The sequence below is a fragment of the Schistocerca serialis genome, chromosome 8 (assembly GCF_023864345.2).
Source record: "Schistocerca serialis cubense isolate TAMUIC-IGC-003099 chromosome 8, iqSchSeri2.2, whole genome shotgun sequence".
NCBI lineage: Eukaryota > Metazoa > Arthropoda > Insecta > Orthoptera > Acrididae > Schistocerca > Schistocerca serialis.
This window is the reverse complement of record NC_064645.1, coordinates 441,583,201-441,609,167: the sequence shown is the minus strand read 5'-3', so window position 1 is coordinate 441,609,167 and position 25,967 is coordinate 441,583,201. Positions and strand designations below refer to the sequence as shown.

At 39.8% G+C, this 25,967-nt stretch overlaps 1 protein-coding gene across 1 annotated transcript in view; it reads right to left on the bottom strand.

The window, feature by feature from the left end:
• Positions 1-9,649: 9,649 nt before the first annotated feature.
• Positions 9,650-25,967, bottom strand: part of LOC126417177 (serine/threonine-protein phosphatase CPPED1-like) — a 132,258-nt gene continuing 115,940 nt past the window's right edge. The window contains exon 6 of the mRNA XM_050085079.1: positions 9,650-10,528. Within this exon, the coding sequence (XP_049941036.1) occupies positions 10,329-10,528 (200 nt within the window). The 3' untranslated portion in view covers positions 9,650-10,328. The remainder of the gene's footprint in view (positions 10,529-25,967) is intronic.

Genomic DNA, 25,967 nt, shown 5'->3' with positions numbered 1-25,967 from the left:
CTGCTTCTTACTTCATAAGTGTTCAAATTAAATCAGTGGACCCCTGTCAAATATCATAAATACCTCATTTCTAGAGGGAACATTTCCAAACCAGCTAAAACTTGCTAAAATTATACCCCTCTACAAGATGGGAGAGAAAACGGACATGACAAACTATAGGCCAATTGCTATACTATCTGCCTTCTCAAAAATATTTGAATACTGTATGTTAACTAGATTAGAAATGTGTCTAAATTCTAACAACATAATCACATCTTCTCAATATGGATTTCGGAAAAATAGGTCCACCACACATGCTCTGTATGCATTTCTAGAAAAATGCTCACGTTTTTTTGACCATAAACAACCTGCTGTCGGTATATTTCTTGATCAGTCCAAGGCCTTTGACATGGTCGACCACAAGCTGCTGCTTATGAAACTCCACAAGTATGGGATTAGAGGTGTAGCCCATGACTGGTTCCATAGCTACCTTAGTCAAAGAAAGCAATATGTAGAAATAAGAAAATCAGAGACATTCAGGCACTGCAGGTCAGATATACCACATACAACAAATGGCGTCCCTCAGGGATCTGTCCTTGGCCCTGTTCTTTTCATATTGTTCATAAATGATCTCCCAGAACACATACCAAATGCCAGCTCCTTTCTGTATGCGGACGACACAAACATCCTGATAACCAGTAGAGGTGACACATTGCAAGATGCAGTTAATGAAACTACTTGTCATTTACAATCGTGGTTTGTAGCAAATAGACTACTCATAAATACTCAAAAAACTGTAAGCATGAACTTCCATACTAGACAAAATCTAACCCCCTTCAATGCAGTTATAGTTATCGGCAAAGATGACATTACGTACAAGCAGGACACCAAATTTCTTGGACTTACCATCAGTAACACACTAAATTGGAAACCACATATTGAGGCATTGTCACAAAAGCTTAGTAAAACCTGCTATCTATTACGATCATTAAAAGACACAGCCAGTGTAGATACCTTGAAGCTGGTGTACCATGCCCTGTTTGAGTCTGTCTTGAGCTATGGCCTAATCTTCTGGGGAAAGAGCTCTGATTCTCTCACAATTTTCAAGTTACAAAAACAAGTAGTAAGAATAATGAAATGTAAAAACAGAACTGAACACTGTAAACCACTATTTCAACAGTTAAAAATCCTGCCACTGCCATGCCTCTACATATTGGAACTAGCTTGTTTTACAGTACAGCACTTGGACACCCTCGACAGAAATGCAGACCGCCACACACGACACAAGGAACAAAACACAGTTACAAATTATAGCCCACAACACAAAATTATATGTGAATGGGGTTAAAATGTATGGGCATTAAAATATACAACCACCTCCCAACAGACATAAAAACAAGCAAAAACCCAAAAATAATGAGAACTAAATTAAAGGAATTGCTCCTAAATCACTGTTTCTATTCCATACAGAAATTTCTTGAAACAAAATTTTAATTACTTACAATAAGCTGTTTATTCAGTTGTAGATGTTTCTACTTAGTAAGATAATTTAATATTGTATCTTATCTATATTCTGTCTGTATCTCATATAGGCCTATGTATTCTGCTATGTGAACTATGTACCACAATATTTTAATTACTTGTAATAAGCTGTATATTAACTTGTAGAGCTACTTAGTAAGATAATTTAACTGTTGTCTGTTACTCATATTGTTGCTTTCTTGCTTTGGAAGCTGAACTGAGCAGGTGACAGGATATTTTCTTTGTCTAGAAAGGACATGATTCTGGTGGCCATTATATATTCAAATACTTTACTAAAAGTTGAAAGCAGTGCAATGGGTCGATAATTACTGGGATCCTCTTTGCTTCCTTTTTTGTGGACAGGTATAATTTTTGCAATTTTGAGCATACCAGGAAATGCACCATCCAGGAATGAGAAGTTTATTATGTGGGCTAGGGGTTTACTGATAAAGTTTACTGCAATTATGAAGGAGGAAGCATGGAAATTGATCTTGTCCAGCAGAAGATTTTTTAAAAATTTTGCTATGAAGTATCTTTTCTATTTCAATTTCAGATGTAGGCCTTAAAAATAGAGTCTCAAAGCCTAAGTTTGGTTCTAGTTGTAAGGGACAGCTATTTTTAAGATGGTTAGCCAGGTTTTCTACTGTTTCTGTAAAGTAGTTATTGAATTCCTCTGCTGTTTCTTTCCCACTGGAGACTAATTTTCCATTTATTTTTAAGCTAATATCAATTTATAGTTGTTTTCCTCTATTAGTATTCATATTAATAAGTTGCCACATGCTTTTGCTCTTATTTGATGACAATTTGAGGTAGTTATCATTCTGTAGCTTTTTGGCTGCATTTACTATGTTCCTTAATATCTTTTTATATAGAGTAAAGTATGACTTAAATGCTTCACTACTGCTTAGTTTGGATTTGCTAATATAAAAAAGTTCTCTTTTTCTTTGTGATGATCTAATGATTCCTGGGGTGATCCAGCTGGAGAGTTTTCTATCTTTGTTGATACATTTTGTTTGTAAGGGAAAGTGGCAATTAAAATAATAACAGAAAATATCCAAGAATGCTTCATATTTGCTGTCTACTGTTTGAGCGTCATATACATTTTGCCAGTTTTCATTTTGTATATCAAAGAGGAGAGTATGCATTTGGGTTTTATTGAAGTTTCTCCTCTGTACAGTGATTTTATTGTGTTCATGACTGTTATTTTGCAACCAGACCTGCATAATTAATGCATTGTGGTCTGAAAATCCTAGTTTGACGGAGGATACAGTACAATTTATATTGCTTGCTACTTGATACAGACAAGTGGTACTGTGATTTGTTATCCTGGTTGGAGTGTTAACAATTAGGTCTAGGTTGTAGCTGTTCATAAAAATTTTAATGCTTAGATAGCTAGAGTTTTCTGAGAGAAAATCTATATTATAGTCACCACATACGAGAACACTATATGATTTTCTTTTACTTAGATTTTTTATTACTGGTGCTAGATTTTTGTAGAAAGTCCCTATGTTGCCAGAAGGTGACCTGTAAAGTGCTATTATATAAACACTTAGATCTGTAAGCTCTACACCTGACAGTTCTATTTCGTTTTCAATACTATACGAATTGCAAATATCAAGAGCTCTATAGACAGCTATTGATTTCGCCTACAGCCATTTGCACTTCACATGTGAAAGGTGTCAAAGGCACTGCCAGGTATCAGGGGTTTCTTTAAGTTGACTTGACTGTAGGAGTACCTTAGTAGTAAAGAACAAATGTATTAAAACTTTATGCATGATGCGACCTTTTTTCATGCATCTCTGTGTTTATGAGGTCATATCTCTATAAGTACATGCCTTACAATGATATATTTGTGCAGATACAGTAAGCGGCATATGTGGATACCGTCTTTGAAATATAATGTGAATAAAGTTTGTAGCAAAGAAGTAATAAACTTAAACATCATGGCCAAAGTGCCAGTTTTTCATGCATCTCAGTGTTTATGACATCATATCTCCTGAACTGTATGTGGTACCATGATATAATTTTATATGTGCATTTAGCAGCATATGTGGATACTGGCTGCAAAATTTATTGTGAATAGTTAGTAGCACAGAAGTAACAAATTTAAATGTCAGACACGATGTGGCAGTTTTCACTCATCTCACTGTTTATGACATCAGATCTCCTGAACTATGACAGGTAGGTGGTTCTTACCCCAACAGTGATTCTTGCCTGACAGTAAGGCAAGTGTGTACCAAGTTTGGTTGCATTCGGTCAAGTGGTTTAAAAGGAGAAGTGAAACATACATAACTAACTACTAAACTTTGTCCGAACAGGCCGTGAAGGCCCAACGGTACTGACCGGTCACCGTGTCATCATCAGCCCACAGGCATCACTGGATGCAGATATGGAGGGCATGTGGTCAGCACACTTCTCTCCCAGCCATTGTCAGTTTTCATGACTGGAGCCGCTACTTCTCAATCAAGTGGCTCCTCAGTTTGCCTCACAATGGCTGAGTGCACCCTGCTTGCCAACAGCGCTGGACAGACCGGATGGTCACCCCTCAAAGTGCTACCCCAGCCCGACAGCGCTTGACTTCGGTGATCTGACAGGATCCGGTGAAACATACATACATACATTTTTATTATATGCATCATCACAGAAGAAATAAAAGTAACCACTCACCACACAACCAAGGTTTTTGGTATTCAGCTGGCAACTATACAAGATTGAATTAATTGCTAAGCTTTTGGATTATGTCCTTTTTTGAAGCTAACAAAAAAACAAACCACAGACAGACACGGCTACCATGACCCAGTACCACAGCCAAAGTAGCCCCGTATACCGTATTTACTCGAATCTAAGCCGCACCTTTTTTCCGGTTTTTGTAATCCAAAAAACCGCCTGCGGCTTAGAATCGAGAACAAAGCATGCGGAAGTTCTAAAAAATGTTGGTAGGTGCCGCCGCAACTAACTTCTGCCGTCGAATATATGTAGCGCTACTCAGGCATGGTTTGTAGGCACAAAGATAAATACTGGCGCCAAAACCTCTGCGTCAGTATATAAATTTAAAAAAAAAGATGGAAGACGAGCTTTTTTTCCGCCCTGAGTTTCGACCACTGCAATTTCATACATTATCCAACGAAGTAAATACAAATTCCGTATTGTTCATCTTCGAATGTAGCAGAATTTTAATGTACTACGAAAATCTGACAAGCAAGACTGTTTGGGATATTTGTCAGTATGGCCAACTCTACGTTCTGAATTTTTTCCTAGCTGTGAGAAGAGATGGTTGCTAATAGGAACCTGACGAAATGTGAATCACTTGCAATATTCTCTTCACCATAAGAAAGAATACGGATATAAACATTTTGCCATGTATTCTTTCGTGTTTGCTGCTATCTCATTTAAATCCTGTCTGCCTGATAAACTACGAAACTAGAGTGAGACAACAGCAAACGCGGAAGAATATACATATCGTGTCATGTTTATATTTGTATTATTCTTATGCCCAATAGTGATACAGTCATAAATGAAGCACGGCAACTGACTAGATTTTTAAATCTAAGATGACTCTAATTTCTGTGCAGAATTTGATGTACTAAAGAAGCGGCCGCAAAGATTTTCAAACGGAGAGCAATTTTCGCCCAACTCTCGTTCAGAACATGTTCTATCATACGCAGTCTATTATTTGGTTCTTATTAATTATTATCAAAAAAAGCAGCAGTGTAAGTAACAACAAATAGCAGTCTCTTGCCATTGTTTCGCTAATGAGACGATTCCTCTCTCTTTTTTTTAATTGTAAGCGGCGGTAGCGCGCACAAAAGCAAGCCATGCCGCGAGCGGGCGACAGGCCGTAAACACGCACTATCAGAATGCGACAAACAATGCATGACACAGTACAGTAATGCATTTTCAGCTTAGAGTGACGTAAACACCTATAACAAAGAAAACGGCACTTATCAGATCAAAGCAAAATAAGCAATTGATTCAAACCAGACGAAGCACTTGAGAAAGGAAGGGTACCCGTATAAATACGGACGGAGCGCCTGACGCATAGCAATGGCTACCTGGTAAAGCTTAACTGCTAAGCTTACGACTCGAACCAAACTACTGTAGCTGCATCGTCATTCATTCGACCTAAATTGTGTCTCGTATTACAATGGACCAACTTTGTTTCGATTTGGAGGTGCGGCCTAAAACTTTTCTCCCCTTGAATTTCAAGTCTCAAATTTCACGTGCGGCTTAGATTCGGGAATTTTTTTTCCTTTATTTCGAGTCTCATTTTTCAGGTGCGGCTTAGATTCGAGTAAATACGGTACTCCTCTAAGACTTTACTTGGTTCTTTACTTTATTCTCTCGTTACCTGTGCAAATGTTGTATTATTTATACAATTAGACTGAAGATTAATAATGAAAGTGATACCAAGAGAAATTCTATGTGGAGGAGTCTAGACACTATTCCCTTCCTTTTCACTACATTACATTACATTAATACTTGTTCCATAGATAATGAATATGACATTTCATAGTGGGAACATGTCAGTTTAACATAAGTTTTCTTCATACCCTTTCTCTCTCTCTCTCTCTTACAGTTACTACTTCATATCTAAAAATTCATCTATTGAGTAGAAGGAATTGTCATTCAGACATTCTTTTAATTTGCTTTTAAATGCTGGTCGGCTGTCTGTCAGACATTTAATGCTGTTTGGCAAATGACCAAAGATTCACCCCTTTCTGTGCCAAAGCCAGATTTAACCCAGAACAGTGAAGATCATTCTTTCATCTAGTGCTGCAACTATGCAGTTGGCTATTATTTTTGAGTTGGGATGGGTTATTAATAACAAATTCATAAGTAACATATGCATTGCAAAGGTACTGTGAATATCCCGAGTTCATTAAATAAATATCCGTGAGGTGATCCTAGGTGGGCTCCAGCTATTATTCTGATTACAGGCTTTTGTGCAATGAATATTTTCTCTGAATGTTGAATTGCCCCAAAATATGATGCCATATGAAAGCAGTGAGTTAAAATAGGAATGGCAGGCTAATTTACTAATATGTTTATTATCAAAATTTGCAATAACCCTAATAACGTAAGTAGCTGAATCTAACAATTTCGGCAGATCATTAATTTCTTTCTTCCAATTTCTCATCAATTCACACACCCAGAAATTTTGAATATTTTGCCTTAGCAACAAAGTTCTGTTCAAATTATATATTTATCAATGGTGTTATGCCATTTACTGCACAGAACTGTATATACTGTGTTTTCTCAAAATTTAGTGAGAGTCCATTAGCAGAGAACAATTTAATAATTTTCTGAAAGGCATCACTTACAATTTCCTCAGCTAATTCTTGTTTGTTGGGTGTGATTACTATACTGTATCATCAGCAAAAAGAAGTAACTTTGCTGCTGATTTTTGCAGACTATCTGTACTGTTAGTTTCAATCTTCTGCATTCTTCTAGCTAAATATGAATTAAACTATTAGCGCACTGTCCCACTCATACCACAATACTTACACTTATCTAGAACGATTCACACAGTCAAAAGCCTTTGAGATATCACAAAATACACCAATGTGTGATCTTAGATTATTCAGAGAATGTAATATTTGATCACTGAAAGCATATACAGCATTTTGTGCTGAAAAGCCTTTCTGAAAACCAGACTGACATTTTGCTAGTACTTCATTTACACGAATATGTGAAGCTACTCTTCAATACATTACTTTTTCAAGAACTTTGGATAAAGGTATCAGAAGTGAGACTGGATGGTAATTGTTAGCATCAGACATATCCCCTTTTTTATGCAATGATTTAACAATAGCATATTTCGGTCTATCTGGAAAAATGCCCTATTTCAGGGAGTAACTACATATGTGGGTGAGAATCTTACTTGTATGTTGGAAACAAGCTTTCAGCACTCTGTTGGAAATGCCATAGATTTTGCTTTTGTGTGAATTTATTATTTTCCTAATTTCAGTAAGAGAGGTGGGTTCAATCTCAATTTATCAAATTGCATAAGGTATTTTCCCTTCCATACACAGCCTTGCATTTTCTAATGAACAGCTAGATCCTCTTCCACTAATTTTCAGGTTTGCAGCTGGATCCCATCAACATTCTACCACGACATTTCAGCCCAGAGACATCCAGCCATCCTCAGGTGCATAGACGAAGTACTCAAGAGACCTGATGCAGTCATGGTATTTATAGCGAATTCCGTGCATGCAAATCATACTGGTGGTTTACGGCACATGTGTTAGGAGGTGACATGAACGAGGCAGCCAGGTTGTGTGTGCTGCCCTCAGGGGTTGAAGTAAGAACAAACTAATTGCTGAGTATTGGCTGAGCATGTCAATTCCATTGTGACTGCATAATTTTAATAATTGGGTTACAATTTTTATCTAGCTGGAAGCCGTTATCACGATTCATTAAATTATCAGCAAGACACATTTCTATGGATTCTTTAATTACAGAGTCCCAGAAGCTGAAAACCTGTGCTAAAATTTTGGTGTTATTGTATTCCATTGTTCCATGGAAATGCAATGTTCTGCCACTGCTGATTTTAAAGGTTGCCGCAGAACAACAGGCCAGGTGAGACTTACCATACGGGATGAGAAGGAAAGACTGATCGTTGGGAACTGCATCGAATGAGATTTGAATATCTGAGAGCTCAAAGATTGAAGACAGGGTAAAATCCAAGACAGAGATTACTACTTAAACTAAAACATCATTTTAGTAATAATCTCTGTCTTGCATATTACCCTGTCTCCCACATTTAAGCTCTCAGACATAGTCTTCCTGTGCTCTTGGTTGCTCTGTTTCTCTTTTAATAATATTTCAAATTGTTTTGATCTTTTATCGGAGGTGTTAATCTCAAACATAATGTACATACTTCTGGACTTTCTAACAACTTTTCTTAATACAGTGCATTAGTTTTTATAATGTTTGTTCTGTTTAAAGATTTTTTATCCCTCTGGTAATCCACAGCTTCTCAGATGGATCCTTATAATGTTTCACTGTTTTCTTAGGGAAACAGTTCTCAAATATACTCCCAAAGGTATCATGAAATAGGTTAATTTTTAAATTAGCATCATGTTTCATGTACGCCTCATCCCAGTCGAACTGTTGCAAGCTTTCCCTAAAATTTACAGTTCTTAAATAGGTAATTGATCAAACTATTTTGGAGGATTGTTTTGCATTACTGTATGGAGCTCTGTAATAACTAGCTATGCATCATGACCAGAAAGGCCATTCTTAACAGGAAAAGTTTTTACTTGATTAAATTTATGTTGGTCTATAAAAACATTATCTATAGCATACTGGTTTCCTGTAGTACCTGAGTAGAAAAACTAATGACATCAAAGTGAGAGAAACAAGTAATACTTCAAGGTCAAGCTTACTATCAGACTCTTTCAGAAAATCAATGCTGAAATCCCCACAAACATTTGCTGCCCTCTGTCTGATATATAACATGACAAATAATCCAAATTTTTCAAAAATAGCTGAAAGTTTCCCAATGGGGTCCTACACACAGCTACAATTATAAAAGTACCATTACTTAGTTTAAGCTCACATGCACATGCTTCTATATGTTGAGCTACACAAAATTTTTTGATTTCTTTATTTTTCGCACTATGATAAATTTTAACCTATATGGCAGCTCCTCTTTCTCTCCATAGTGTGCTGAAAGCTTATACTCACCTACATTTACCTTTTCCATGTCTGCGACTATACGATGTTCAGACAGGTATAGTACTCCTATTCCATCCTGTTTCTACATCTTCTAAACAAACAAGAAGCTCATCTACTTTGTTTTTTAATCCCCTGATATTCTGATGCAATATACGAACATTATTTTTCATTGTACTTTTAGGAGAATCTTGTAATACTTTAACATCTTTAGTACCTGCCTGTCTGACATCTCGTTAAGCTTAATTTCAGTCAATGCTGAATCATTAGTCTAAAAAAGAAGCACTTCCATGAGTTTCAGTGCCCCCCCCCCCCCCCACCCAACCCCCACCCCCTCCCTTTAAAGATTTTGCTATCATTCCAGCCCATTTACTGTACCCTTCCCTACACCTTAGAATCACACAGTGAAAGACGAGAAAGAATATGCTGTATGAATATGTAGTGTGTAAATTAACTAGTAACTTGCAAAGCATAAATTAACAAATAAAATAGTACTTTTTATTTTTTGCCTACAGGATCTGTATGTAATGGCATTATAATGCATGATAAAACACATGGTTTCATGGTCAGTGATTACTTCCTTTGTAAAATGCATTTACATCACTTCCCATTGCAACACATACTTTAATTCATAATGTTATAAAAATAAAATGTAAGATATAATTTGCTTGAAGATCTAGATCATAAGTGTAAAGGATGAAAGTAAGGTATTTTGCTGATCAATAACACTGTGGTGTTCACTAGTGAAGCTTTACATGAATGAAATGATATCACATAAAACTAAGACTACCTTGATAACAGTTTGTATGAACTTATTAAGAAGTTAAAAGTTGTGTATAGAATAGTAAATCACAGAATGTTTACATTAACATTATGTTTAAACTTTGCTTTTTCGTAAAAAATTTAAATTTTTCTCTAATGTATATGTTTTACTTTTCCCCCCTATAATCTTTACTTTTTTCTTTTTTATAGTGACATACAAGGATTACATTTGTCAACATCAAAATAATTCACCTTATTGAAAGAAAGAAAGAAGCAAATGTTCCAACATATATTGACAAAGCCTTTGGAGAAAGGTTGCCACAAAATGCACTGCAATGTGTGTCTCATCCAAACTCTTCACACAGCTTATCATTAAGACTGACACTGTGCTACACTGTGACTTCTTTTGGAACATTATCAAGATCAAAATAAGTATGGGTGATAGCATCATTTTTGACATTAACAACTCTGAATCCAGGTAAATCAGTACCCAGTTGTCCTCCCATTGCAGAAGTTACAATTATTTCCATATCCTTGTAGAATCCTCCAGCATTGCGATGTAAATGACCACAGAACACCTTCTTAACACCTGTAAAATTAAGATTCCAGTTATTATATGTTAAAAGCTCACGGTGAAGAATGTACAACTATAAGAAAGATACAGCACTATTTTAAATGTTAGCGTTCCATGTTAGAATCACCAATTTTGTAATATGTGAGGATAATACCAAAGTAAGAACTCTTTTTTTATAAATTAAAGAAATTGTTTTCCATAATATTTAATTTATGTCATTTTAAAAGCTGTACATTTATCTATCTCTCCATATAATCACCATTTTGGTTGGCACATTTTTGTAGACACTATGATTGTTTTTGTATTGCCATGTCATACCAGCTCACTATCATATCCTTGAGAAAGCACTAAACCTAATCTTTCACCCTCATCATTAGAGTTTAATCACATTCTGGCCAACTGTTCTTTCAACAGATGGTAGTCAGTGGGTGCCAGATCCACACTTAGGTGCATGTTTATGTTCTTCTAAAACGTTTCATGGAGAGTGACAGTTTGATGGATGATATGTGGGCAGGTGCTGCCATGGAGAATGATTACACCCATGCTCAACATTTCCTTCTCTGTTTCTGAAGTAGGCACACCTCAGGCACATATGATCATTATCTCAGGCCAGCTAAAGTGGCTAGATATAGCGGTCATGTGTGTGAGGTGTGCCTACTTGTGTGTGTGTGTGTGTGTGTGTGTGTGTGTGTGTGTGTGTGTGTGTGTGTGTTTTGTGTGTTTTCCTTTCTTTTTTAAAGAAGGCTTTGGCCGAAAACTAAGTGTGTAACAGTCTTTTTGTTATGCCTGTCTGCAGCTCAGAGTGTCATCTTCACAATGAATAGCTATCTATTCTTTTCATAATTGTTGATATTTATTTATGATTTCTAGTTTATGCAGACAGTCTAGTGATCTTTTCAAACAATGGAGAAGAGGCAATTAACTGACTTAAAAACCTCCATGAAACAGCAGCTAAAAGTGGACTGAAAATGCCTTATGAAAAAATTCAATACATGGAAGGTTTTCCTCGGTACCTACATGGACAAACCATGTTTACATAGTTTGGCAAAATATTTCAAGTGTCCAAATTTAAATACCTAGGAGCATTCAAAATTTTATTTGTCGAGCATCAGATTGTAGCTAAACCAAGTGTTACAGCTAAGAGAACATAGACAGAAGAATGTAAGAAAAACCGCTGTGAGAAGATGAAGAGGTTTTGGAAGGAAAAGAAAGCAAGCACGTCAGAAAAAAGTACAATTGCACTCCATAACTGGGCCAACTATATAGTGAGTAGCAATTTATCCTTTTCATAATATTTCGGAAACAATCCGAAGATATAAAACAATTTGGGGCCTCATAATTTATCAATTTATAATTTAGAAACTAATTTTTTGTTTTACAATAAATTGTACATTTTAATACATTTCTCATTTGTTAATATATAAGAAAAAGTGTTACAACTTTTTTATTATTAGATTGCCTGTGAATTACCTAAAACTACTTTCCATAAAGATAACGAACTCACCTATGGAATAAAATGAACTTCAAAGTAAAATTCTTTTTAGTTGGTCTTTTGATTGCTAATGGGAAGGGATGAGAGATATCAGGTAGGGTATTGGCTAGCTTCAGCTCAGCATTAAATGCATCTTTCTCATGTAATACTATTCTGTGGCTACTTATATGGTATCTTAATTTTTGTCTGGTATTAAGATGGAGTAGGTGACAGTTTAAATTTTAGTTTATTGCTTTCACAAGTAATATTACTTTTATGAATATACAACTGTAATGGTAATACACTAAAAGGATGCTAGCTTCCAACATAAGCAATGCTCTTGAAGAGATGTCTCTCAACAACAAAAGTAGAAATAAGTCTGTTATTGTGCTGGGTGACCCTTCACAGGAAAACTAGCGGACCAATTCCCATGGAATTTGGTCCACAAGAAACAAAATAACGGAATGAAATTTAGAATTAAAGACCCAGGCAGGTGCCACATTTGATGACCAATTAAATGATTCTCTGTTTCATTTAGTTTCTAATAATTTCGTAACGCACCTTAATATAAGCGGTCTATCAGTAGGAGTGACGAACAAATTATATGAACTAGAAGTATTGCTGGAGAACACAAGTTCTGTTAAAGCTATATGCTTAAACAAACAGTGGCTTAAAAGTGAATTTATAAACTTGATAAACTCACTTTCAGGTTATAATTTAGCAACAAGTTTTTGTGGAAAAAAACAGTTTTGGAGGATCATACATTCTAGTAGAAGAATCAATGAAGTTTTGAAGTCAGGCAGACTTTTAATTGCTTGAACGAGGTGCTATTATTTGAAAGCTGCTGAATTGAACTTTTAGAATATGGCATCTTAATTATTAGCATATGTCATATCCCTGACTATTCAGCTACTTGTGCATTTCTGGACAAATCTGAAACCTTGCTGTGTAGGTTGCAGGTAGAAAAGTTATGTAAAAAGGTCATAATTTGTACTGACTTCAACATAAATGTAAGAGTTGATCACAGGTTTGCTGTTTCCCTGAAGGTCATGTTATCTACAAATGGCTTAACATTAAACTTTAGTGAGTACACTAGAATAACAGCATCTTCTGCAACATGTGTAGATAACGTAGTGAGCAGTATCAACTATGGTGCTACAGAAAAGTTCATCATGGAATTAGGTATATCGGACCATTCAGCCCTTTTTATCTCATTGCCAAATTTAGATAAAAAGTGTAACAGTGAAATGAGTCAGGAACTTCAGCCAACAAAATGTGAATACATTTGTCTCAAGACTAAATGAAACCTGGTCATTCAGCAACCGGTACACAGTAAACACAAATTACAATGCTTTTGTATCAAAATTCACGGGAGTTTTCAATGAATGTTTCCCCTTCATAACAGCACATAACATAAACTGTAAAAGAACTCATGGATAACTGAAGACATCAGGATCTCTAGTATTAGAAAGAGGAAACTGCACATGGAAGCAAAGAGCAACCACGATGCAGAGTTCATCAGCTATGTAAACAAATACAAAAGAATATTTGGTAGAGTAGTTAAAAAAGGCAAAACAAATGGCAAACAATAAATACATATCAGATGCCACAAATAAATCAAAAGCTGTATGGTAGATTGTCAAGAGTGAAATAGATGCTGAAAAAACAAAAAAGTTTTAATCATAAATTAGAAATAGTTGGGAAATGATTACAAACTCCAGACATACATGCGAAGAATTCAACAGGTATTTTATAAATTCTAACAAGATTTATGATCTCCCTCCTCCAAACATAAGTGCTAATATGATGCGGCACAGGTGAGGAGAATTCAAATTTACACACGTATCCTGCTATCAAGTGGCTAAAAGTATAAAATCCTCAAAAAATCTTGAATCAGTGAGCTGGGATGAAGTTCCAGCTAAAATAATAAAGGCATGATGTGATAATATCACACCACAACTCTGTCACATAATGAATCAGTCATTGGATGAGGGCTGCTTTCCGGACAGGCTGAAGTATGCGAAAGTTCGATCTATCCACAAAAAGGGCAGGAAAGATAGGAAATTTTCACCCAGTATCAATACTACCAATTATTTCCAAAATAGTTGAGTGAGTAGTCTGTAACCAACTAGAAAAATATAACAAAAAACATAACATTATTCTTCACAATCAGTATGTATTTAGGAAGGGCCGAAGCACTGTGCAAGTTGTTAATGAACTAATCACTGTTGTTGTTGTGGTGTTCAGTCCAGAGACTGGTTTGATGCAGCTCTCCATGCTACTCTATCCTGTGCAAGCTTACCATCTCCAAGTACCTACTGCAACCTACATTCTTCAGAATCTGCTTAGTGTAGTCATCTCTTGGTCTCCCTCTATGATTTTTACCCTCCAATCTTCCCTTCAATACTAAATTGGCGATTCCTTGATGCCTCATAACATGTCCTACCAAACGATCCCTTCTTCTAGTCAAGTTGTGCCACAAACTCCTCTTCTCCCCAAATCTATTCAACACCTCCTCATTAGTTATGTGATCTACCCATCTAATCTTCGGCATTCTTCTGTACCAGCACATTTCGAAAGCTTCTACTCTCTTCTTCTCCAAACTATTTATCGTCCATGTTTCACTTCCATACCTGGCTACACTCCATACAAATACTTTCAGAAATGGCTTCCTGACACTTAAATCTATATTCAATGTTAACAAGTTTCTCTTCTTCAGAAACGCTTTCCTTGCCATTGCCAGTCTACATTTTATATCCTCTCTACTTTGACCATCATCAGCTATTTTGCTCCCCAAATAGCAAAACTCCTTCACCACTTTAAGTGTCTCATTTCCTAATCTAATTCCCTCAGTATCATCCGACTTAATTCGACTACATTCCATTATCCTTGTTTTGCTTTTGTTGATCTTCATCTAATACCCTCCTTTCAAGACACTGTCCATTCCATTCAACTGCTCTTCCAGGTCCTTTTCTGCCTCTGACAGAATTTCAATGTCATCAGCAAACCTCAAAGTTTTATTTCTTCTCAATGGATTTTAATTCCGACTCCGAATTTTTCTTTTGTTTCCTTTACTGCTTGTTCAATATACATACTGAATAGCATCAGGGATAGGCTACAACCCTGTTTCACTCCCTTCCCAATTACTGCTTCCCTTTCATGTCCCTCGACTCTTATAACTGCCATCTGGTTTCTGTATAAATTGTAAATAACCTTTCACTCACTGTGTTTGACCCCTGCCACATTCAGAATTTGAAAGAGAGTATTCCAGTCAAATTTGTCAAAAGCTTTCTCTGCGTCTACAAATGCTAGAAACATAGGTTTGCCTTTCCTTAATCTATTTTCTAAGGTAAGTTGTAGGGTCAGTATTGCCTCATGTCTTCCAGCATTTCTACAGAAACCAAACCGATCCTCCCTGAAGTCGGCTTCTACCAATTTTTCCATTCGTCTGTAAAGAATTCATGTTAGTATTTTGATCTGTGACTTATTAAGCTGATAGTGTGGTAATTTTGACACCTGTCAACATCTGCTTTCTTTGGGATTGGAATTATTATATTCTTTTTGAAGTCTGAGGGTATTTCACCTGTCGCATACATCTTACTCACTAGATGGTAGAGATTTGTCAGGGCTGGCTGTCCCAACACTATCAGTAGTTCTAATGGAATGCTGTCTACTCTTGCGGCCTTGTTTTGACTGAGGTCTTTCAGTGTTCTGTGAAATTCTACATGCAGTATCATACTTCCCATTTCATCTTCATCTACACCCTCCCATTTCCATAATATTGTCCTCAAGCACATTGCTCTTGTATAGACCCACTATATATTCTTTCCACCTTTCCGCTTTCCCTTCTTTGCTTAGAACTGGGTTTCCATTTGAGCTCTTGATATTCATGCAAGTGGTTCTCTTTTCTTCAAATGTCTCTTTAATTTTCTTGTAAGCACTATCTATCTTAACCCTAATGAAATATGCCTCTACATCCTTACATTTGTCCTCCAGCCATCCCTGCTTAGCCATTTTCACTTCCTGTCGATCTCATTTTTGAGATGTTTGTATTCCTTTTTGCCTGCTTTATTTACTGCATTTTTATATTTTCTCCTTTTGTCAATTAAATTCAATATCTCTTCTGTTAACCAAGGATTTCTAATTGCCCTCGTCTTTTTACCAACTTGATCCTCTGCTGCCTTTACTATTTCATCCTTCAAAGCTACCCATTCTTCTTCCACTGTATTTCTTTGCCCTGTTCTTGTCAATCGTTCCCTAATGCTCTCTCTGAAACTCTGTACAACCTCTGGTTTAGTCAGTTTATCCAGGTCCCATCTCCTTAAATTCCCACCTTTTTGCAATTTCTTCAGATTTAATCTACAGTTAATAACCAATAGATTGTTGTCAGATTCCACAACTACATTTATACTCTGCAAGCCACCCAACAGTGTGTGGCAGAGGGCACTTTACATGCCACTGTCATTACCTCCCTTTCCTGTTCCAGTTGCGTATGGTTTGCGGGAAGAACGACTGCCGGAAAGCCTCCGTGCACGCTCGAATCTCTCTAGTTTTACATTTGTGATCTCCTCAGGAGGTATAAGTAGGGGGAAGCAATATATTCTATACCTCATGTTCATTCCTACAGAGTAGATTCTGGGTTTCCAGAAATGACATGATACGTGAGCAAAAAACATGTTCTAAAATTCTACAACAGATCGATGTCAGAGATATAGGCCTATAGTTTTGCGCATCTGCTCAACGGCCCTTCTCAAAAACTGGGACTACCTGTGCTCTTTTCCAATCATTTGGAACCTTTGATTTTCTGCAGCTCAGTCTGGATGGAGTGCCATTTGGCTTCTCCCACCCAACACCTGTCCCTCTGAACTGCGGAGATGGGAACTTGCACTCCAACACATCCTTTCATCCTGCCATCCCCCAGGACTGAACCTACGTTAAACAACCTCACTCCCATTCACTCTTCAGTCTTCTCCTGTTTCCCTTTCCTCTTTAGCCATTCACGCATATATTCATCCTATATAGTTGTTTTTATCTTTATACTGTATACCTCTTTACTTCTGTTGCATCCTCTTTGGTTTGAAGCTGGCACAGTACTTACAGTAGAATATCTTCGGCTTCCCTCTGACAACCATGCCTCCATCCTTGCTACCCTCCCTGTTTTCCTTCCCTGTTGCTTCATAACCTGGGTTGTGAGTAACTGAATCCACTTTCCCTTCTTCCCTTTCATTCCCCTCTCTCCTCCCTGATGAAGGAACATTTGTTCCGAAAGCTAGGAACGTAAATTTTCGGTTCTGTTTTTTGTGTATCTATCGGCTGTACTGAGCTGAGGCATTTAGATCACCTATATGGTCCACATCCTTCATTGTTTTGTCCCTTTTGTTAGCTATCACTTACATCTGTCATCTAAACACTTTCTCTTCTTCAGTGTTTTATATATACATAAATAAATAGTTTTGTCACCAACTGTGCTAGTTTCATTTTCCTCCTATTATCTTGTTCCATTTATAGTCCACTTCTCCTTTTTTATTTATTGTTTTATTTATTTAACATTCCACAGTTTTAACGTTCGTTATTCACTGTTCTCCAGCCAACAACCACTGCCAACAATCTCTTCCACACCTACCAGTATCATCCATTTCCGTCGATTCCGTGTTGCTCGCGATAATTTTGTGTCATTAGCTATCTTTCTCTGCCACAGGAAAGTTTTTTTTGGGACATTTCTGTACCACCCGTGAATTTTTTGCGGCACGTGCGATCTTTTTTGCGGCATGCGCGATCTTTTTTGCTGCAATCGTGGTTTTTTTTTCGCCACTCGCTATCTCAGTTTTTGAGCAACGTGTGTTCTTTTCCCCTGATCTGGACATACTTGCTTGGTCTGGTCAACTTTTTCCGTATTTTTCTTATTTAGTGGTCTTTCTTTGGTATTGAACATTACCAACACAATTTCTTTCTTTCTCGTCCTTCCCTCCGTGTTTTATTCCTTCTTATGATTACTATTTTAACTTTAGTTATTTAATTTCCCTACCCACCAGTTACCCACTATGTACCCTAATCCTATACCACATTATTTACATTCATTCCGGAAACATGCATTCACCGTAGCCAAACTGCAATCCCACATACTTTTCCTCCGGTCCTGCTTAACCTTTGGAATTACCCCTAAAGGACTTACCTTAAAAGTTCCCATCTCTGGGTGCAATTCCTCCTTCCACCAGTCTCTCCTGGAGTTCCAGAACCTTCAATCGTTAGCCCTTACCCAACTTGTCCTGAATCTCTACACTACTTCATGTAACCACCACTCACAACAGCTCCTATCTCTCTTCAAAGTCCTCCACCTCTCAAACCCTTGCTTGGAGAACACACTCATGAACATCATCCTAGAAGCCAGCTGCAAACTTGAGTTCCATGCCACACACCACCTGAAAAAACTATCCACAGTGCTAGTGCAACACCTAAGAAGTGGGGTCCCTCTCCCTATCCCTCACAAACACCAACCACAACAGAACCTTCAACAAACCCCCCTCATAGCCAACAAACCTAGCCTAGCCACCCTACACAATCTCCCCATCCCAGCACATACCCCACACAGACCAAATCTCAACTATAACCACAGTCAAATGCCACATATCACCAGTCCCAGTTCAGTTCTAAACCTCTCATCCAGATCCCTCTCTCCTCCAGAGACATCTGTTCTATCAAAAGGCTTAACCTTTAGCCCCACGCCTAAATTCAACCACGCTGCCCTGGTTAAAGATCTCCTCTCATTCACCCGGAACCTCAACTGGAAATATCACTTCACTACCCAAACACAGCCCCCAAATACTAGACCCAGTGTTGAACCCTGTCTGGAACAGTTCCGACCGGCTTCTCAAAAGGATCCTCCTCCCCTCCCCCAAAACCATCCCTTGCAGACATTTCAGGAATTCCTCACATCCAGTGTTGCCTCCCAGTCCTTCTTGAAGAACATCCCGACAACCCCCAACATCACCCCAGCTGAATCCCGTGCCATTAAGGAGCTGAAAACAGACCTCTCTATTGTCATCCTCCCGGCGGATAAAGGCTCCACAACTGTGGTACTTGACCGTGTGGAGTATGTGGCAGAAGGACTGCGTCAACTCTCCGACACCTCAACCTACAAAGCTGTTACCCAGGATCCCATTCCCTCCATCCAGACTGAGCTGCAGAAAATCCTAAAAATCCAAGGTCCCTCACAAGGCCTCACAACGGCTCCCATAGACTTACTCACTCCACCTGAGCCCCGTACTCCTACCTTCTACCTATTACCCAAAATCCACAAAGAGAACCATCCTGGCCGTCCCATTGTGGCAGGCTTCAAAGCCCCAACAGAACGTATCTCAGCTCTGGTAGACCAACACCTCCAACCTATCATCCGCACACTCCCATCCTACATCAAAGACACAAACCACTTCTTAGAACGCCTCAAATCCATTCCCACTCCTCTCCCACCTGAAACCTTTCTTGTCACCATAGATGCTACATCCCTTTACACAAACATCCCACATACCCATGGTCTCTCTGCCCTTGAGCACTATCTCTCCCAACGCCCACCCGAAGATCTTCCAAAAACCTCGTTCCTTATCACACTTACCAACTTCATCCTAACCCATAATTACTTCACCTTTGAAATCCAGACCTACAAACAAATCAGGGGAATGGCCATGGGAACCAGGATGGCTCCGTCCTATGCTAACCTCTTCATGGGCCGCATGGAGGAGGCTTTCCTGAAGACCCAACAGCTGCTTCCCCTGGCCTGGTATAGGTTTATAGATGACATCTTTGTGGTCTGGACTCGTGGTGAAGAAACACTCCTTAATTTCCTCCATAACCTCAACTCCTTTTCGAATCTGAATTTCACCTGGTCCTTCTCCAAAACCCAAGCCACCTTCCTGGATGTTGACCTTCATCTTGTTGAAGCTCACATCCACACCTCTGTCCATATCAAACCCACAAACAAACAACAGTACCTTCACTCTGATAGCTGCCATCCATTCCACATCAAATGTTCCCTTCCCTACATCCTAGGTATTCGTGGCAAACGTATCTGCTCCAGTGATGAATCCCTCAACAATTACACCAATAACCTGACCAGTGCTTTCCTCTCCCGCAACTATCCTGCAGACCTTGTCCACAAACAGATCTCCCGAGCAATACATTCCTCCCTGTCCAACAACAATGTTCCTACCCCCAGACCACACAGAAGCATCCCCCTTGTCACCCAATATTATCCTGGCCTCGAAAACGTCAACAAATTACTCCGCCAGGGGTAAGACTTTCTCAAGTCAACCCCTGAAATGAGATCATCCCTTGACAAAATTCTCCCCACACCACCCAGAGTTGCCTTTTGTCACCCCCCTAACCTCTGTAAAATCCTTGTTAAACCCTACAATATTCCCAGACTACCTTCTCTACCCAGCGGTTCCTACCCCTGTAACCGACCCCGCTGCAAAACCTGCCCCATGCATCCCCCGACAACCACCCACTCCAGCCCCGCTACTGGTAAAACATACACAATTCAAGGCAGGGCCACGTGCGAAACTACACATGTCATTTATCAGCTGACATGCCTGCACTGCACAGCCTTTTACATCGGTATGACAACAACTAAACGGGCTGAGCGCATGAACGGACACAGACGAACTGTCCGCCTAGGAGATGTCCAATACCCAGTAGCGGAGCATGCCCTCCAGCATAATTCTAGGGACCTAGGAACCTGCTAAACCGTATGTGCCATTTGGCTTCTCCCACCCAACACCAGTCCCTCTGAACTGCGGAGATGGGAGCTTGCACTCCAACACATCCTTTCATCCCGCCATTCCCCAGGACTGAACCTACGTTAAACAACCTCACTCCCATTCACTCTTCAATCTTCTCCTGTTTCACTTTCCTCTTTAGCCATTCATGCATCTATTCATCCTACATAGTTGTGTTTATCTTTATACTGTATACCTCTTTACTTCTGTTGCATCCTCTTTGGTTTGAAGCTGGCACAGTACTTACAGTAGAATATCTTCGGCTTCCCTCTGACAACCATGCCTCCATCCTTGCTACCCTCCCTGTTTTCCTTCCCTGTTGCTTCATAACCTGGGTTGTGAGTAACTGAATCCACTTTCCCTTCTTCCCTTTCTTTCCCCTCTCTCCTCCCCGACGAAGGAACATTTGTTCCGAAAGCTAGGAACGTAAATTTTCGGTTCTGTTTTTTGTGTATCTATCGGCTGTACTGAGCTGAGGTAAGTACTGACCAGCCCCTCTATCTCTTTGTTAGTATTTGTTTCACATCTTTATATGAGATTTTCCATTTACCATTATATAATCTAGCCGAAACTTTCCAGTGTCTCCAGGCCTCTTCCACGTATACGTCCTTCTTTCATGATTCTTGAACCACGTATTAGCTATGATTAAATTATTCTCTGTGCAAAATTCTACCAGGCACCTTCCTCTTTCATTCCTTACCCCCACTCCATATTCACCTACTATGTTTCCTTCTTTTCCTTTTCCTACTATCAATTCCAGTCCCCCATGACTATTAAATTTTCATCTCCCTTCACTATCTGAATAATTTCTTTTATCTCATCATACATTTCTTCAATCTCTTTGTCATATGCAGAGCTAGACGGCATATAAACTTGTACTGTTGTGGTAGACATAGGCTTTGTGTCTATCTTGGCTACAGTAATGCGTTCACTATGCTGTTCATAGTAGCTTACCCATTATTAAACCTACTCCTGCATTACGCCTATTTGATTTTGTATTTATAACCCTGTATTCAGCTGACCAGAAGTCTTGGTCCCCCTGCCATCAAACTTCACTAATTCCCACTATATCTAATTTTAAGCTATCCTTTTCCCTTTTTAAATTTTCTAACCTACCTGCCCAATTAATGGATCTGACATTCCACGCTCTGATCCATAGAATGTCAGTTTTCTTTCTCCTGATAACGACGTCCTCCTGAGTAGTCCGAATATTTTACCCACGAGGACGCCATCATCATTTAACCATACAGTTAAGCTGCATGCCCTTGGGAAAAATTACGGCTGTAGTTTCCCCTTGCTTTCAGCCGTTCGCAGTACCAGCACAGCAAGGCCATTTTTGTTAGTGTTACAAGGCCAGATCAGTCAATCATCCAGACTGTTGCCCCTGCAACTACTGAAAAGGCTGCTGCCCCTCTTGAGGAACCACACATTTGTCTGGCATCTCAACAGATACCCCTACGTTGTGGTTGCACCTACGGTACAGTTATCTGTATTGCTGAGGCACAAAAGCCTCCCCACCAACGGCAAGGTCCATGGTTCTTTAGGGGGGGGGGGGGGGGGATTTACTGGTTATGAACTATATAGCTGATCAGGAGGATGTAAGTTGCAGTAGTTATTTGGAGATGTAGAAGCCTGCGCAGGATGGAGTAGCATGGAGAGCTGCATCAAACCAGTCTTCAGACTGCAGACCACAGCAACAAATTCTGTATTGGGGGACTTTATGAACAATATTAATTTGGTGGAAGAAAATTCAGCATCTTGGCTTAAGACAATGGTTTAATATTAAATGAAAAGAATAATCCGAATATGTAGTCCATCCTATTAGAAATTAACAGTACACAGAAGATACATGTGAACTGTCATGTCAAGTACAAAAACAATAAGTTATTAAGAATACACCCACACAGCTGCCTTATGTAACTTTAGAATATGGAAAAACACCTGTTTTTCCATTAAGAAGCGGATTAGTACTCTGGGGAAACAGCAAAAGTATTACACTCTAAGGAAAAGAAGAAAATAAAATAAATTAAAAATAAAAGAATGATGCATTACAAAGGAATTATCCAAATAGGACAGAAACTGGGTAATGTGATATACATGTGCAGATGAACAAATAATTGCAGCTTCAGAAGAACTGGAAGGTTTATTCAAAGGAATAGCTTCACAAATTGAGCAAGTCAATTATGTGTTGGTCCACCTCTGGCACTTTTGCAAGCAGTTATTCAGCTTGTCGTTCATTGACAGAGTTACTGGATGTCCTCATAAGGGATATCATACCAAATTCTGTCCAAATGGAGCATTAGATCATCAGAATCCTGAGCTGGTTGGAGGCACCTGCCAATAATGCCCCAAATGTTCTCAACTGGGGAGAGATTCATTGACATTGCTGGCCAAGCTAGGGTTTGGAAAGCACGAAGGCAAACAGGATGGCTTGCCATGAAGGGCAACAAACAGGAAACAGTATTCACAAGAGGTAAGGACTTTATTCATAAATGCGTTGCATTTTTCATTGATTCCATGAACACTGTATACATCACTCCAGTTTCTGTCTCTGAGGAGTGTCCTAATATAATTAATTTTTGGCTTGCTGGCTACCCCCTTGAATGCAAATTTATTGGTTTTATGACCTGTTCATTATTAATATTTAACAAAAGGAAGTGCTTGTCATGGGCTGACATGCCATTTACTACTGGCTTTGTAATATAATTTTATTCATTACAGTTTTCTATAAGGATATTATCAGTGGCTTGTGGAAATCTGATACAAAGTGATACCAAATAATAGATGACACAGTGGCACAGAATACGCAACACACTTTTATCAATACATAGAAGAATACACAACGTAACACACTTGAGTCATGGAGTGAACTACACTGCTACCGTCAACCATCAGAGACAAGACCACAAGTCATTTTCTCTGGCCAGCAATCCTAACGTTCCAACAGAGTGCATCCCCCCCCCCCCCCCCCCTCCCAATCTCTCCCAGTAATGTGGAGCATGGGCTGGAGGCAACATCTGGGGGAGATAGGGGAGGGGGAGAGAAGAAGTGCGGGCAAGGGTGGTCTGGGTGCTGTGTGCAGAGATGATAGTCACGGAAATGGGCAGATGCGTGGATGGTACAGCCTGCACGGGTGGGCATGGGAGGGGGAGGTGGGGAAGATGTACCCCCAGGATATGTGTGTACGATGGGTCCGTGAAGAGCTCACTGTCCAGAGGGCGTGGGCAAGTAGTGGAGATGGCCAGAGAGCCATCATCAATGAAATGTGCAAGTAGGGTTGTGGAGTTGACTTTACCAGGTAAGGTGAGAACTTCCCGTAAATGGTGTACTGGGACCTCAGGTGAGACTGTGCAGTCATTGTGGACCCCTGGGACTGCCAGCTCCTTGTCTGTAACTGGAGCCTAAGATCCTCATGGCATAAGCAACAGACGTCGAGTAGCGTCTGGAAATGAGGGAATGCAGTCGCAGGGGGAGGAGGGTCGGGAGTTGGGGGGAAATCCATCATGAGGGTAAAGTCTTTATCAGGGGGCTTGTTGATGAGATATCAGGCAGGTTTCAGTCAGCTGACAGGAACCAGGAGTGGCTTCCCATTAAGCAAAGCGTCACAGGTGTTGGAGCCATATTGGAGAAAACTATGAGGGTCCAAGAATGGCAGACAGACTGTGTTATGGACAGCATCGTCACGCGGGATTATGTAGTCGCACATGACTATGTCCTTGGAAACAAAAATTTTAGGAGGGGTATGGATGGAGGGGGGGGGGGGGGGGGGGGGAGCGGGGACGCATGAAGGTTAGCAATGTGACACCAGACGCTGTTAACCATGGTGGGAAGCGAGGTGGGGCGGTCAGAAGAGACAAGGTCACTGGGGATAGATAGTCTCTCACCATATAAAACCTCAGCTACAGAGGCTTTGAGGTCTTGTTTATGCACTGTGCTGTCACCCAGCAGAACCCATGGAAGTACTCACTCCCACGACTCATAAGAGTAGACTTTATGGCCTGATGCCACGTCTCAAAAAGCCTATTAGCTTGAGGGTTTTAGGCAGTTGTTCTGTAATGGGTAATGCCACATAGTTTACTGAGTTCAGCAAACAGTGAGGACTCAAAGTGCCTACCTTAGTCCATGGTTACGGAGGCAGGGGAGCTGAAGTGCATGATAGACATGAGAGCTCTGGCAACTGCTTCAGTGGTGATGTCTTGGATGGGGCTAGATCTACCCAGCATATTACCCAGTCAACAATGGAGAGGAGGTAGAGGTAGCTGCCAGATGGTGGAAGGGGAGCAACCACATGAATGTACTGGAAGTGTCCCTTCGGTATCTGGAACGTGCGTAGTAGGGGCTGGGTGCACCGGCTGGGTTTCACATTGCAGGCGCGCTGTGTAGGCTCTCATCTACAACTCGTAGACTTGCTTAACATGGGGCTAAACGTATCACTCAGTCAAAAGGTAAGTAGTAGGTTTGACACTGGGGCGGGTGAGGTTGTGAAATAGGTCAAAAGTAATTCTGTGAAATTGTTTGGGACAAGCGGGCATATGCACCCTGGAACATGTCACAGAGGACAGGGTGAGCTGAACTAAGGATAAACTTTGGCTCAATGATGAGGGTGGAGAAGGCATAATTTAAGAGATCCTGTAGCTGAAGGTCGTCCTGCAGAGACAGTGAGAGTTGGCGTGACCAAGATGGCACTGATTTGTGACAAGTATTAAGCAACAACAGGGTCTGTGCCTTTCATGTGACAGATGTCCGTAGTGAACTGCAAGATGTATTCCAGGTGATGTTGACGGTGGAGGCATTCTTGGGTGGGCTACGGATGGTGTTGGCTAGGAGTCTGTAGTCCATGTAAATGACAAAGGGACTACCTTCAACATCTTCTCTAAATTATCACACAGCCTCATAATCGGCCAATAGCTCCGACTCGTTAACTGACCAGGTGCGCTGTGTCGCGGTCAGTTTACGGGAGAAGAAGCGCAAGAGTCGATTGCAGCCGTCGACCTGTTGCTGAAGGATTGCTCCAATCTCTAAATCACTAGCATCAGAGGTGATGGACAGGAGAACTTCTGGAATCAGGCGAGCTAACATGGCTGCCTGAACCAGATCGTCCCTGTCGTTTGAAAGGTGGTCTGCATGTCTGTGGTCTACGTGAGCTTCCTGTGACTGGCTGTATTGTTGCCTTTGAGGGGCTTTGTTAAGGGTTCCTGCAGGGCAGTGGTGT